Genomic DNA, 14,590 nt, shown 5'->3' on the forward strand with positions numbered 1-14,590 from the left:
GGTGAGTGTCTCACCTAAAACAGCAATCAGGTGCCAAGTAGAGATCAAGGAGTCCTAGGCACAGCCCAGACCTCAGGGCAGCACATCCTCTCCTAGGAAGAGGTTCTCCTCACACGCTCAGTCTCCAGGAACACTGGGCTGCCCTACACTAAGTTCATCCTTCCAGGCCCCCTCCCTCCACACTGGCTCCATGCCCTCACCAGCAGAACATTCTTGGAGTTGCCTTGCCGCGGACTGTTGGCAGGTGCCTCGCCTTCTGGGGCTGCATACACGTGGGTGGGGCATAGACGATGCCCATTGCTGTTGGGCTGGTGGCAGCTGTGGTGCACGGGGCCAGGGGGCCATGCAGGATAGGGGGAAGGACCATGGCGTAGACCATTTAGAGCCTCGTTATGGCGCTGTGTGGCCAAAGTGTTGTTGTCATTGGGGATAGGTGGGCAGCCGGGACTCTCCCAATGATGTGAGGTGGTAGCTGAAGGGCTACCCGATGCATGGTTGGCATTGAAGTTGCCAGGTGAGGTGCCCAGCTTGTCATGGGCATAAGTGAAGATCTCTCGATGGGCACGGGCCACCTGCGATATCACGTCTTCCACAGTGGGCTCAGGGCTGGGAGATCTGGGTGGTGTCAGCTGTTGTGGGAACTGGGAGAAGCCCACCAGGGGTGAGGGGGCTGGAGCAGGAGGTGGCGAGGGGCCCACCGGTCCTGAAGTGGGGTGCAGGGTGGGTGAGGTTTCCAGTGGGCACTGGCTGCTGAGTTGATTGTTGGCCAAGTTCATGGCACTCTGCATCTCAGCGAGCATCCTCTGCTTTTCTCGCTTGGGGATGCGCCCAAAACGTACAGCTGCAACAGGATGAGAGCAGCGTCAGGAAGTTCTCAGACACACTCACACTCGTTCCCTCCTTCCTCCTGAAAGGGCAAGACCCCAAAGGCTGGGGCTCCACTTCAAACTTGAAACCACCAAGGCCACACCCACCAAAAGGATTTTCCAAGTAGAGATTGCAGGCAGGAGGTGACCAATGAGAGACAAGTCTGCCTTTGCCCAGGAGGGTAGCCTATGAGGATCCTCCACACAAATGACTCTCACACATCTATATGTCTCAACTTGGGACTTGGGTTTTTTGTTGTTGTTTTTGAGGCAAAGACTCACTTTAGCCCAGGCTAACTTAGAACTCACTCTGTAACCCAAACTGGCCTCCAACTCAAGGTGATACTCCAGAGGGCTTGGGACTGTTTCCTCGTTGTTGCTGTTTGTTTTTGTTTTTGGAGGTACAGGCTCACCCTAGCCCAGGCTGACCTGAAATTCACTATGTAGTCTCAGGATGGCCTCGAACTCACGGTGATCCTCCTACCTCTGCCTCCCAAGTACTGGGATTAAAAAGGCACTCGCCACCATGCTGGGCAGTTTTTTGTTGTTTTTTTTTTTTAAGAGATGATTAAGTCAGACATTGTGTGGGGGAAGCAGAGAGGTGGGAATGCTGTCTCACCGTCTCGTGACATGCCCACGGAGAGACATTTCTTGAAGCGACATTGCTGGCAGCGGTTGCGATTAATGCGGACAATGGAGCAGTTCTCGTTTTTCAGACATCTTTTGTACTGGATGTTCTGCTGGATGCTTCGACGGAAAAAGCCCTGGAAGGCAGGGGCAGCCAATGAGCACCTCCGTCTAGGTTGAGCCTGTGTGTCCCTGTGGAAGGGGTGTCACCTGGCCCGACCCTCAGCCCCAACCCACCTCACCTTGCAGCCCTCACAGGCATGCACGCCGTAGTGGAAGCCTGAGGCCACGTCCCCACACACTTTACACAGCAGCACCATGCCATTCAGCTCTGTGGGAAGAGACAGACAGCGAGGTCAGCAAGGGAGGCCCGACTGGCCTAAAATATGGAAGCTTTCTAGGCTGGAGATTCTGGGAGGAGAAAAAGTAAGGAAAAGCTCCAAATGTCTAGAGGCACCTTAGGTGACCAGGCTGGGCTGGACAGCGGCTGACACAAGGCTAAGGAAAATCCCTGAGGCCAATAGGCCCTGAAAGAAACTGTCACAAGGAAAGGGACTATCAACCAAGCCCTGGCCTACTGCCCTCCCACCAAATCAGCGGGCCATTTACTCACTGGTAATGTTGCTGGTACTCTTGCTGGGGGACACTCGGCTGCTGTCTTCCATGGCCACTTGTAGACTCCCCGGGGGGCTCCCATTATAGAAGGAGGAGGAGGAGGAAGATGAAGAAGATGAAGGGGAGCTATCATCACCGAGACTAGGTGGAATGCTCCCAAAGGAACGAGCGGGGTCCTGGGTGAGGGAGCCAGTGGGTGATGGTGGAAAGTAGGTGGGACAGCCTTGATTCAGGGACTGGAAGCTGCCATTGGAACTGTCACTGTAGAGAGACTCCGGGCTGGTGCGGTTCGGGGAGGAGCCGCTGGAGCCAATGTAGGTGATAACGCCACCTGATGGGAGAATGCAAGGAAAGAGGGGTGTCAGTCATCATGTCTTTGGTTCGAGGATATCAGCTACTCAGTCCCTGAAATGCTGTTCCTCTTAGTAGTTAACCATGTGGAACCCCAACCTTGTAGTTAATAAATAGCTCCCAACACATACTCACCATAACATGGCTAACCTAGTCACTAAGAAACACCCATGACCCTTTACAAAGATACATTCAGCTTCTGCTTTGAGTTTTAGACATGACCCCCTCTGGGCATCACAAACAAGTGAACCCCTGCCCTAGATACTTTTCTGAGGCACTATCAACTAAAGCTAGTGACTTTGTTGCAAGTGGCCGCTGACAAACCATAATGTCCAGTCCTGAAGACTGAATACCAAAAAAAAAAAAAAACAAAAAAAAGCTGCCATTTCTAACACAAAAATCCACCTGGGGATGAGAGGACAGGCTGTGCAGAGTAGTTACCAGTGCAGAGAATAGAGATCTTACAAAAGTCAGTCACGTTTCCTTCAAGCTGGAACACATATTCTCAGAGAGCACTGCAGAGAAGGCACTGGCTCTCCTGGCCTCCAAGAGATGAGTCAGAGTGACTCTGAGTCCAGGAAGGACTTAGCCCTGAGAGTTGCAGGAGGTGGAAGTGAAATACAAATTGTCCAGCCTAGGGCTTTGAAATTCTCCTTTCCAGATCTCAGATTGGTGATAACCTTCACTCTCCCTCCATTCAAGGTCTTTGGCCCTCTGGTTAAATTGCCAACCAAGTGGTTCTACTCCCATGCTATTGCAGGAGGGGGTAAAAAAAAAAAGAGAGAGAAAGAGAGACTTGCCTGTCACACCTCTGCCAAGTACCTAGGTTGGCCTGCCGTGGGTGGGGTGGGAGAAGGGAGGATCCTAAGACACGTGTGAGCTGACACAAGCCATGCCACTGTGTCTACAGAGGCACATGTCTTGCTCACCCACTGACACACACTAAACTGGGCAGGGCAGCCTTAAAATAGCTCAAGGTTGGTCAGGGTGAACCCAGCTCTCTGTAAATAGTTGCACAACAACAGATCATCGGCTCCTACAGTTTCAGGGCTGGAGTGGGGGATGGGATACTTATTTGGAGGTAAAATGAACTTGACCTAGCTTGCCCATCCTCAAAGGGGGCATTGAGACCATTATCCAAAGAGTCTTCCGACTCTGATGTGAGGGCCACTCAAAAGACCCTAGTTGATCCAGGCTGATCACTACCAACTTGCTTTTCTGACCTAGAAGCAATCGAGTCCCCCTCTCGGGGTCTGTCTCAAGGGTTTTCCTTTCTGTGAGAAAAGTGAGTTGAGTTGTGAAAAGCAGTAAGTAATGCCGTTTATGCTTTGATCCTCAGATGTAGCTGTTTGGGGGAAGAAGTGACTGCAGACCAAAAAAAAAAAAAGAGATGCTTGGGGGGGGACAGTGAGATTTGGGGACATGGAAGCGCTGGCTCTGCAGTATACTGAACTGTGCAATCAGAAAAGGGGAGTGGGTCAAACGAGCGAGGTTCCTTCGGGGAGTATAAACCTGAAGCCAGGGGGAGGTTAGGGGTGGCCCCATCTTACTTTACTGCGGTGATGGAGGGGAAAACAGACAGGCAGGCAAAGAGGAAAAGGAGGCAGGCGGGGGCGGTGAGTCAGCCCAGCTTCACCCAGATCTCGGTGGGGTGGGGTGGGGTGGGGCGGGGCGGGAGCCCGGCCCTCAGCCGGCCTCACGTCCCCTCTCCACGTGTGCCCCTCGCACGTGGCTCCCCAACGAGAAACCCCGGAACTCGAGACCCCGCCTTCTCCGCTTCCCGTCCGCGGCAAACAGCAGCCCCGCCCTCGTCCCGCCCTCCGGGGCGTCCTGGGTCCGGGGACCTCGGAGGGGAGGAGAGAAGGGAACACGCGTTGCCAGGGCAACTAGGGGGCGGAGCTCATTATGTAACGGGGCCGGGAGGCAACGACCAATGGGACGGCGGCCACCGCTAGAGCTGAATGAAAACAAATGCAGCACGTGGGCCCGGCTCCGCGGCCATGTGAGCCCTCCAGGAGCTCGGGCGCTGTGGGTGCCTCGCCTGGGGACAAGCACCATGCTCCGGACTCCTCCAGTGCCGCTCCAAGTAGTCACTGAGGATTCTCCCGTGAGATGCGACCCACTGCCACCCCCACCCCCACCAAATCCTTCCTGCCCTGATCGCCCCACTGCTTCTCAGATTCCCTGGAATCTGCAGGAGCCAGAGGAAGGGGGAAAGAGGAGAGAGGTCCTCCCTTAGAGGACAGAGAGCACAGCTGCAGGGGTAGGCGGATGGAGCCATTTCAGAGCACTGCACCAAAGCCCTCAGTCTCCCTAAATTCTTCACCTCACCACTCGTACCCGCTTTCCATTTCACCTGCCCCAGGATTAGAGTCACTTAGGCTCAACGGAGCTTTGGGACTCCAGGGTTCGTGATGATGCACTTCTGGTGCATTCCAGCAGGAAAAACCCGCTCTGGAAATCCCACCCAATGGGCCCTTCAGCACGCTATCCTATCCCCGGGCAAAGGGATTCCCCAGTCCTTTACAAAGTTCATCTTGTTATAAGCTGTGGTTGGGAAATTGGGGCAGTGACAGAGTAAGGATGATGGCAGTAAAATTATCTCAGTACCTGTGTTGTTGTTGGAGTCCAGGGTCGTCATTTCTTCACTGACTGAGAGCGGTCATTCAAACTGGACCTTGACACAAACTGGAGGTTGCGATTGCTGCTCTCGCCCCCTGGGCACTGGCTGAGGGCGGCGAGTGGACCCCGCAGCTCAAGATCAGGATTCGAGGTATCCTGCAGTAAGGTCTTGGGGTGGCCGGACTGCAGTCCTGCAGAAGGGTAGGAAGCTGAAGCAACGGAGGTCTGCTTTGCATGGGAAGAGCAGAGAGAGTGTGTGGGGAGAAATAATCAGCCTGCAGCAGTTCTGGCTAGAAGGGTCTCTGCAGTGCACCGGGGGCCACTCCAGACGGCTCCGCAGCGCAGCAGGGTAGCGAATCTGAGCTCCCGGTGCAGACGTCCCAGAAGGAGAGAGAGGTGGCAACCAGGAAGTAAGTAGGTGATGGGAGAAACAAGGCACCGAGACGCAAAGAGGAGAGACGTGTGCCCTGCTACGTTCCCTCAGCAGCAATATTTCACTCTGCCAATCTCAGCCGCCTTTTGCCCGAGCCTTTCCCTGGGACAGAGGGCTCTGCGCAGGCGCCAGCAGCCCAGGGTTCCCGGGCCGCACGCGGCACTGGAGCAGGTACCATGTGATTCCAGGGAGCGCCTCGTGCCCCAGTGACACACTTTTCCAACAGCAGGCACGTTGAGCCCCGTGCGCCTGCGCACCGCCGAGATTGTTGGGATTTGTAGTCCACTGATAAAGTAGGCGGACTGCATACATTTCCCCTTTCTGCCTTGCAAAAGCGCTTGCTGGCAGCGGGGAGGAGCTGAAAGTGGAGTGGGGTGGAGTGCGCTGAAGAGTCACGGTGGCATGTTTGGAAAGCCTGTATGGCAGGGGCATGTGAATTCCTGGGGAGGGCCTGGCAAGCTTCACTGCTGCATGGGAGATCAAAGCCTAACAGGCCTTTTCTGCAAACCTAGCAAACGTGAGAGCTTCACGTGATTGCCGGACTGACCTCGCCCTGAGGTTACTGGGGACTCGGGGAGAGACGAGCAGAGGAGGGAGATTTCCCTTTAGTAGAGAACTTATTCTGACTTCTGCTATAGGGACAAAGCTTAAGCCAGAAGGGCAGAGTGACCCCCTTTTCCTTGTACTCCCCCTAGGGAGAACACCCAAGGAAAGGAGTGTCATAGAGGTGGGGGTATCCCGAGGGACTCCCTGTTTGCTTGTATGACACCACCACCACCCACTCGAGGTGACTTTGGGGTGAGTCATTTCCCATTGTGTGGGAAATAAAAAGGACAAGAGAGGGGAACTGCGTGGTGAAAGTGCTTTGAAGACCTGAAGCAACAGGGCAGTGGGGATGGCAGCGTTTGAGGGTAGCAGATAGATTCCACAGAGGTTTAGTCAGAAGGGAATGGAGGGATCTTCTTAACCCTTTATCCTGTTGGCCAGGCGTGGTGGTTCACAGCTGCAGTTCCAACCTCAGGAAGCTAATGTGGGAGGATTGAAGCCAGCCTGGGCTATATAGCAAGTTCTAGCCCGGCCAGAGCTACATAGCAAGACAAACGGTGTCCTTTATTTGGTTTTCTTTTGTTTTGTTTTTCTAGGTAAGATCTCACTCTAGCCCAGGCTGATCTGAAATTCACTCTCTATTCCCATGTTGGCCTCGAACTCACAGCGATCCTCCTACCTCTGTCTCCTGAGTGCTGGGATTAAAAGCATGTGTCACCATACCCATCTAAGACCTTGTCTTTTCTCTCTCTCTCAAATAATTAAATATTTTTAAAAATCCCTTTTGCTGGGCTGGAGAGATGGCTTAGTGGTTAAGCACTTGCCTGTGAAGCCTAAGGACCCCAGTTCAAGGCTCGATTCCCCAGGACCCACGTTAGCCAGATGCACAAAGGGGGCACACGCATCTGGAGTTCGTTTGCAGTGGCTGGAGGCCCTGGCGTGCCCATTCTCTCTATATATATTTGCCTCTTTCTCTCTCTGTCTGTTGCTCTCAAATAAATAAAAATAAACAAAAAATTTTTTTAAATCCCTTTTGCTGAAGATGAAAATGAGAATGAGGTTTAAAAGAAAAAGACTGAACCAGGTGTGGTGGCCCACACCTTTAATCCCAGCACTTGGGAGGCAGAGATAGTAGGATCGCTGTGAGTTTGAGGCCATCTTGGGACTACAGAGTGAGTTCCAAGTCATCCTGCACTAGAGTGAGTCCCTACCTGGGGGACAGGAGGGGAAGGAGAGTCTGAGCCAAGGTCAAACAGCCAGCATCTCTCTTCAGAACAGTAACTGCCTCTAGGGTTGAAAAACAGGTCTCTAGTTCTCAAGCACAGGTTTATCCTCTGGAGCTGGGGTTGTAGGGAGGATGGAATTATCACTAAGCAGCCAGTGAGCCTAAGCTACCTGTACCACTCTCACCAAGTCCTCCTTATCCCAGTGCTTCATGGGAGGGTTTTCTTCTTGCAGGAAGCTTTCTATGCTTGTTTACAGGAAGCTCCAGGGACCATAGTGATGGATGCCTGGGAACCATGTCTGACACCACAGAAGCAAAGAAAAGGATGTAAAATAGTCACCATGGTTTGTGCCACTAGCCCCAGTACTTGAGAAGCTGAGGCAGGAGGACTGCTTTGAGCTCAGGGGTTTGAGACCAGCCTGGACAACTTAACAAGATCCCATCTCAAAGCAGAGGGTGGGGAGAGGCTCCTTAAGGAAAGAATAAACTGGGCTTTGGGACCAATGAATTTGACTGGGCAGCTGTCTTGACCACTGACTCTATGGGACCCAAAAGATAGGCTAGAACTGGGCTGGAGAGATGACATAGCAGTTAAGGAGATTGCCTGCAAAGCCTAATGAACCTGGTTTGATTCCCCAGTACCCACATATAGCCAGATGTGCAAAGTAGCACAAACATCTAGAGTTGTTTGTTTTGTTGTTGTTTTGTTTTTTCTTTTTAAATATATATATTTTATTATTTATTTATTTGAGAGAGAGAAAGACATAGGGGGACAGGGAGAGAGAGAGAATGGGCGTGCCAGGGCCTTCAACCACTGCAAACAAACTCCAGACGCGTGCACCACCTTGTGCATCTGCCTTACGTGGGTCCTGGGGAATTGAGCCGAGGTCCTTTGGCTTTGCAGGCAAACGCCTTAACCGCTAAGCCATCTCTCCAGCCCTTGTTTTGTTTTGTTTTTTTTTTCGAGATAGAGGCTCACTCCTAGCCCAGGCTGACCTAGAATTCACTATGTAGTCTCAAGGTGGCCTCGAACTCATGGCTATCCTCCTACCTGTGCCTCCCGAATGCTGGGATTCAGGGCGTGTGCCAACATGTCTGGCTAGAGTTCATTTGTAATGGCTAGAGGCCCTTGTGCGCCCATTATCTCTGTCTCTCTCTGCTTGCAAATTAATAAATAAAATTATTTTCAACAATACTGAAAAAGAACAGCTAGGAACTGGCTTTGCTGCTCGGTTCCAACAAAACTTAGAGAGGAAAGAAAGTGAGTTATTCTCTGGCCTGCCCTTGGGCCCAGAGCTGGAAAGCTGCTCCTGAGCGTGGGAGGAGCTGGGAGGGGCTAGGACAAACAAGGAAAGAGGCTTTTCAGGAAAACTTGGTTGGGAGCTCAACTTCCACTCCTTCTCCCTCCTCTCACTGTAGGAGGAGAGCTGAGAGGTATGCAATTGAGTCCTGGCTGCCTGCTGTTTGTGACCTGCCTGGCTCTCTGAAAGCCAGGGGCCAAACTCAAGTACCATACCTGTCAAGGCTGCTCAAAGTCTGGGTGCTGTCTAGCTCCCCACCAGCTTCAGCATTGCCGTTGGTATAACATGCTCCCCTTAGCTGCCTGGGGGGCCTCCTAAGCCTCTCAGCTCTGTCTGATGCTTTGGTGGTCCTGCCTACGCCCTGGCCTCTTTCTGGGTGTTTGCCCACATTGCGCAGGACCAAAGGTCAAGACTTCCTCTCGGGAGTTCGCAGCTAGTGGGAAGGAAGAGGGAGCCAAAGCTGAAATCCAGCCGGCCTGACTCCTTTTGGCAAGAAGCTAGGTTGTTTTGCAGTCTTTGTGAGGTATGAAGGCAGAGGCTGGGAGAGAGGAGACAAATGAGGGGACTACCTCTGCCCCCACTTTCCTCTGCACTTCATATAGTGCCCCTCCTTTTTTTCCTGAGAACATTCTTGTTTTGAGACAGGGTCCAGCGATATAGCCCAGACTGGCCTTGAACTTATTTATTAGAGACAGAGAGAGGGAGGGAGAAAGAAAGAGAATGAGAATGGGCGTGCCAGGGCCTCTAGTCACTGCAAACAAACTCCCGGCACATGCGCCACCATGTGCATCTGGCTTACGTGGGACCTGGAGAATTGAACCAGGGTTCTTAGGCTTCACAGGCATGCACCGTAACCGCTAAGCCGTCTCTCAAACCCTGGCCTTGGAGTCTTACTCCTCCTGCTTTTTGACCTTAGTGTTGATTATAGATGTGTACCACCACACCCCACATGAAAGAAGTAACTATGGTGTTCAGGTTTTTTGTTTGTTTGTTTATTTATTTGAGAGCAACAGACAGAGAAAGAGGCAGATAGAGAGAGAGAGAGAATGGGCACGCCAGGGCCTTCAGCCACTGCAAACGAACTCCAGATGCATGCACCCTCTTGTGCAACTGGCTAATGTGGGTCCTGGGGAATCAAGCCTCCAACCGGGGTCATTAGGCTTCACAGGCAAGGGCTTAACCACTAAACCATCTCTCCAGCCCTGGTGTTCAGTTTTTGTTGTTTCTGTTTTTGCTTTTATTTTTCAAGAAAAGGTCTCGATGTAAGGATGATCTGGCTGAGACAAATGTCACTCCACTGATCGCCAGGGTTGATTCCGCTGATCTGGCTGACTAGGCAGGTGTCCCCTTCCTCCCTCACTGCTCCATGTATGTCCCTCCCGAAGCTGCGCCCCCAGTCGAAGAGGATGGTCTTCCCAGAAAAGAGGAGAACCAGTCTTGAGTCAAGGGGCTACAAGTAGCTGCTCTCCCCTGCTAGAACCTCCAAACAAGCTCTCAAGAAAGGGTCTCATTCTAGCCCAGGCTGACTTGGAATTCACTATGTAGTAGTCTCAGGCTGGCCTGCAACTCACAGAGATATTCCTACCTTGGCCTTCCCAGTGCTGGGATTAAAGGCATGCGCCACCATGCCCTGCCTGGTGTTGAAGTTTGCAGTGATATAAATGAAGCAGAATGAAAGGCAGAGAGCTCTTCCTTGGTTCTAGAAGCTTCTTGTCTGACTACTGTGCTCCTTTAGATGAACTCTGTATTCAGTGAGGGAGCATGTCTCAAAAATAAATAAATAGCTGGGCATGCTGGCACACATCTTTAATCCCTACACTCAGGAGGCAGAGGTAGGTGGATTGCCATGCATTCGAGGCCAGCCTGAGACTACATAGTGAATTCCAGGTCAGCCTGAGCTAGAGTGAGACCCCACCTTGAAAAACCAAAAATAAAAATAGCTGGGCATGGTGGCACATGTCTTTAATCCCAGCACTTGGGAGGCAGAGGTAGGAGAATTGCCATGAGTTCAAGGCCACCCTGAGACTACAGAACAAATTCCAGGTCAGCTTGGGCTACAGTGAGACCCTACTTCGAAAAACCAAAAATAAAATAAAATAAAAATAGGGCTGGAGATATGGCTCAGTGGTTACATCACTTGGCCTGTGAAGCCTAAGGACCCATGTTCGACTCTCCAGCTCCCACATAAGCCAGATGTACAAGGTTGCACGTGCATACAAAGGCGACACATGCAGCTGGAGTTCGATTGCAATGGCTAGAGATCCTGGTGTGCCAATTCTCTCTCTCTCTCTCTTATAAAAGTAAAATAAAATAAAAATAAAAAAGTGAAAGCTGGGTGTGGTGGCACTCTCCTTTAATCCCAGCACTCAGGAGGCAAAGGCAGGAGGATCACAATAAGTTCAAGGCCACCCTGAAACTACAGAGTGAATTCCAGGTCAACCTGGGCTACAGCAAGACCCTACCTTGAGAAGCAAAAAAATAAATAAATAAATAAAATAATAATAATAAATTAAAAAGTTAATAGATAAAGTAGAGATAGATGCACATGTGTGAGTATGCATTATGGCATTATGTGAGTGTATGTAAGGGTGTGTGTGCATATGCTTGATCCAAGATCTATTCGCCTTGTCAATAGTTGTTCTGGTTAACAGGGCAACGCCCTGTGCAAATCCTGGGTGGCCTAAATCTTGGGCAGACAGACTGGCAGACTGACTGAGGGTGGGTCCTTGTTGAAAACAGGTCAGACTTCAGTAGGTGCCTTCCCATCCACCTCCTTTCTCACCAAGGACCCAATGCCCAGGGTAAAAACCTGTCTGCCCAGGTGATGTAAGCCTGGACAGAAACCCTGGGGATGCCCCTGAATTAGGGAGTCAGCCCTGTACCTGGGGAGAGACTCATTTCCTGCTCTCTGGGATCCTTTTCCTGGTCTCTGAAAGGTCAGCTAGCTTCTCCTGCCCCACCCAAAGCCTTGCTATCTGGGTAGAACTTCAAAACAGAAGACAGGCAAGGACTGAGCTAACTTGTTCTTTAGAAAGATGGAAAAAGAGAAGATGAGGTGTGAGCTTCCTCCAATGTGTTTTGCCTCAGTGTTTTTATGCCACTATTGTTCTTTCCAAGGAAAGTAAATAATATATGTATTAAGTACCAACTGTGGGGCTAGGAGATTTCTCAGTCTTACCTACTTGCATGAAGGCTGGAGACCATTTGAGTTCAATTCCCTAACGCCCACAAAAGCATCTGGACATGGTCACACACACATGTAATCCCAGTTCCATGGGGAACAGAGACCAGAGAACGACGGGGGTCACTAGTCAGCTAGTTGGATCGAAAATAGCAGTTTCAGGTTCAAAGAGAAACTCCATCTCAACAAAACAAGTGGATGAGCAAGAGAGAAAGACACCCTATGCTCTCCTCTGGGCTCCATATGCACATGGGACACATACAACTGCATACATACCTGCACATACAATACACGATACCACACATGTATCGCACAAATAAATAAATAATAAATACATACATAAACAATTTAGAAGTATCAACTACACTTGGGCAGCTGAGGAAGGAAGGTCATCATGAATTCGAGGTCAGCCTGGGCTACACTGGGAGTTACAAGTCAACCTGGGCTAAAGGGAGACATTGCTGCAAAACACCTGGGATAAGCCGGGCATGGTGGCACACACCTTTAATCCCAGCACTTGGGAGGCAGAGGTAGGAGGATCGCCATGAGTTTGAGGCCACCCTGAGACTACCTAGTGAATTCCAGGTCAGCCTGGGCTAGAGTGAAGCCCTACCTCAAAAAAACAAAAACCAAACCAAACCAAAACAAACAACAACAACAACAAAATCCTGGGCTGAAGACATGGTTTAGCAGGTAGAGGTGCTTGCTTGGAAAGCCTGCTGGTCTGGGTTTGATTTCCTAGTACCCACGTAAAGCCAGTCACACAAAATGGTGCATGCTCATTTACAGTGGCAAGAGGCCCTATAGTGTCTATACTGTCTTTCTCTCTCAAATAAATAAAAATAATTAAGGGCTGTGCTTGGTGGTGCACGCCTTTAATCCCAGCACTCAAACACTCGGGAGGCAGAGGCAGAAGGATCATTATGAGTTTGAGGCAGCCTGAAACTACATAGTGAATTTCAGGTCAGCCTAGGCTACAGTAAAACCCTACATCGAAAAATAAAATAAAATAAAATAAAATAAAATAAAATAAAATAAAATAAAATAAAATAAAATAAAATAAAATAAAATAACTTTATTGGGCCAGGTGTGGTGGCACATGCCTTTAATCCCAGCACTAGGGATGTAGAGGTAGGAGGATTGCTGTGAATTTGAGGGCAGCCTGAGATTACGTAGTCAATTCCTGGGCTAGAATGTGAAACCTTACCTTGGAAAAACCAAATAAATAAAATAAAAATAAAGGGACAGAGAGATGGCTTAGTAGTTAAGGTGCTTGCTTGCAAAGCCTAAAGACCTAAGGTCTAATTTCAGTACCCATGTAAGCCAGATGCACATGGTGGCACATGCATCTGGAGTTTGTTTGCAGTGGCTAGAGGCACTGGTGCACCCGTTCTTTCCCTGTCTCTCATTCTCCCTCTCTGTCTCTAGTAAATAAATAAATCTTTAAAAAAAAGAAAAAGAAAAAGGAAAGGAACTGTATTGGGGGCTGGAGAAGTGGGTTATTGGTTAAAGGTGCTTGCTTACAAAGCCAGACCCATGTTTGAAATTCCCAGCACCCAGATAAAGCCAGGTGTACTAGTGGCTCATGTGATTGGTGTTCCTTTGCAGCAGCAAGAGGCCCTGGGGTACCCATACTCTTTTTTTCTCTCTCTCCTCTCCAATACATAAAAACATTTAAGAAAAAAGAAGGAGGAGGAGGGAGGGAGGGAGGAAGGAAATAAAGAAAGAGAACTGGATTGGTTGCAAGTGTGGAAGCCAACCAAGGACAAACAGAAATTGTGGACAAGGCTTCCTTGTTAATTTATTTGCTTGAGCAATTTGTATTTTTAAAGCTATCATCCTGGACCAATGGTACTTTAGCAGATGGTTTGGGAACCAAAAAGAGGGTCCCTTTTTCCAAGCCCACCATCTCAGCTACATCAGAAGGTCCTGGAGGTGATAGGGGCTTGTCCTTGGTGATATGCCCTTGGTGACCTTTTATGTGGTATAGGATTCCTCTTCCTGGTGAAAGGAGCAGTGGTATCCAGCCTATGCAATGTTAAAAGTTTCCTGTCCATTCTCTGCTGTATCATTACTGGAACCTGTGGTGATGTCATCGTCCAGGCCCCTGCACCTGCCCACTAGCTGTCCTTGAGCTTCTGTGAACTGAGATGCAGAGAAGTAGGGAGTGTGTGTGTGTGTGTGTGTGTGTGTGTGCATGCGTGTGTGTCTGAGGAGAGGGGGAAGGGTGCCAGTGTTTCTTCCTCATCGAAGCTGCATCACATGATCCTCTCCTTGTCTAGCATCTCCCATTCCTGGGGCCTCTGCACATCACCATGCAGCTGCCTTGGGGAGTCCAGACATGGACTCATGACAGTCCTCGTGAGCAGAATAGACCTCAGAGGAGCTGAGGCCTCGGCAGCAATCAGGGGCCACCGCGTGTAGCTTCTGGGAGGCTTACATAAACACTGGCTGGGATGAGGAGAGAAAGGGGAGGGGGGTGCAATGAGCTGCCCAGGAAAAAAAAAAAAAAGCAACCCCGGCCAGCTCAGCCTGTGTGGAAAGAAGGGAGGCTCACGTTCCCCCCTCCCTCTCCCCTCTCCCCTGTTCTTCAGCTGTTAGTTGGGCTGGAAGGTCTGCAGTATCGTGGGGGAGGGAGGCAGGGAAGGAGACTGAGAGAGAAAGCGACTTCACAAATTTGGGCTTCTTCCCCCCTCTTCTAAATTTGTGAAGGGGGGTGGTGGTGGAAGAAGCAATTCACCAAAGAGATTTTCAATGCTGCAGGAAGGAGCTTTGCCTCATTAGAATGCGCAGTTTGCACCCTGGGGGAAAAAAAAAAAATCT

The 14,590-nt window shown here is 50.5% G+C and overlaps 1 protein-coding gene across 1 annotated transcript; it reads right to left on the reverse strand.

Moving 5' to 3' along the window:
- Positions 1–111: 111 nt before the first annotated feature.
- Positions 112–5,711, reverse strand: Nr1d1 (nuclear receptor subfamily 1 group D member 1). Its single transcript, XM_004655452.2, has 5 exons — positions 5,070–5,711; positions 2,107–2,439; positions 1,736–1,824; positions 1,486–1,630; positions 112–841 (listed from the first exon to the last, which is right to left on the reverse strand). Exons 1-5 carry the CDS (start codon positions 5,098–5,100, stop codon positions 144–146), a joined length of 1,296 nt encoding a protein of 431 aa, XP_004655509.2. The 5' UTR covers positions 5,101–5,711; the 3' UTR covers positions 112–143.
- Between the last annotated feature and the right edge of the window lie 8,879 nt (positions 5,712–14,590).

Source organism: Jaculus jaculus, chromosome 9, assembly GCF_020740685.1.
Source record: "Jaculus jaculus isolate mJacJac1 chromosome 9, mJacJac1.mat.Y.cur, whole genome shotgun sequence".
Classification (NCBI taxonomy): Eukaryota; Metazoa; Chordata; class Mammalia; order Rodentia; family Dipodidae; genus Jaculus; species Jaculus jaculus.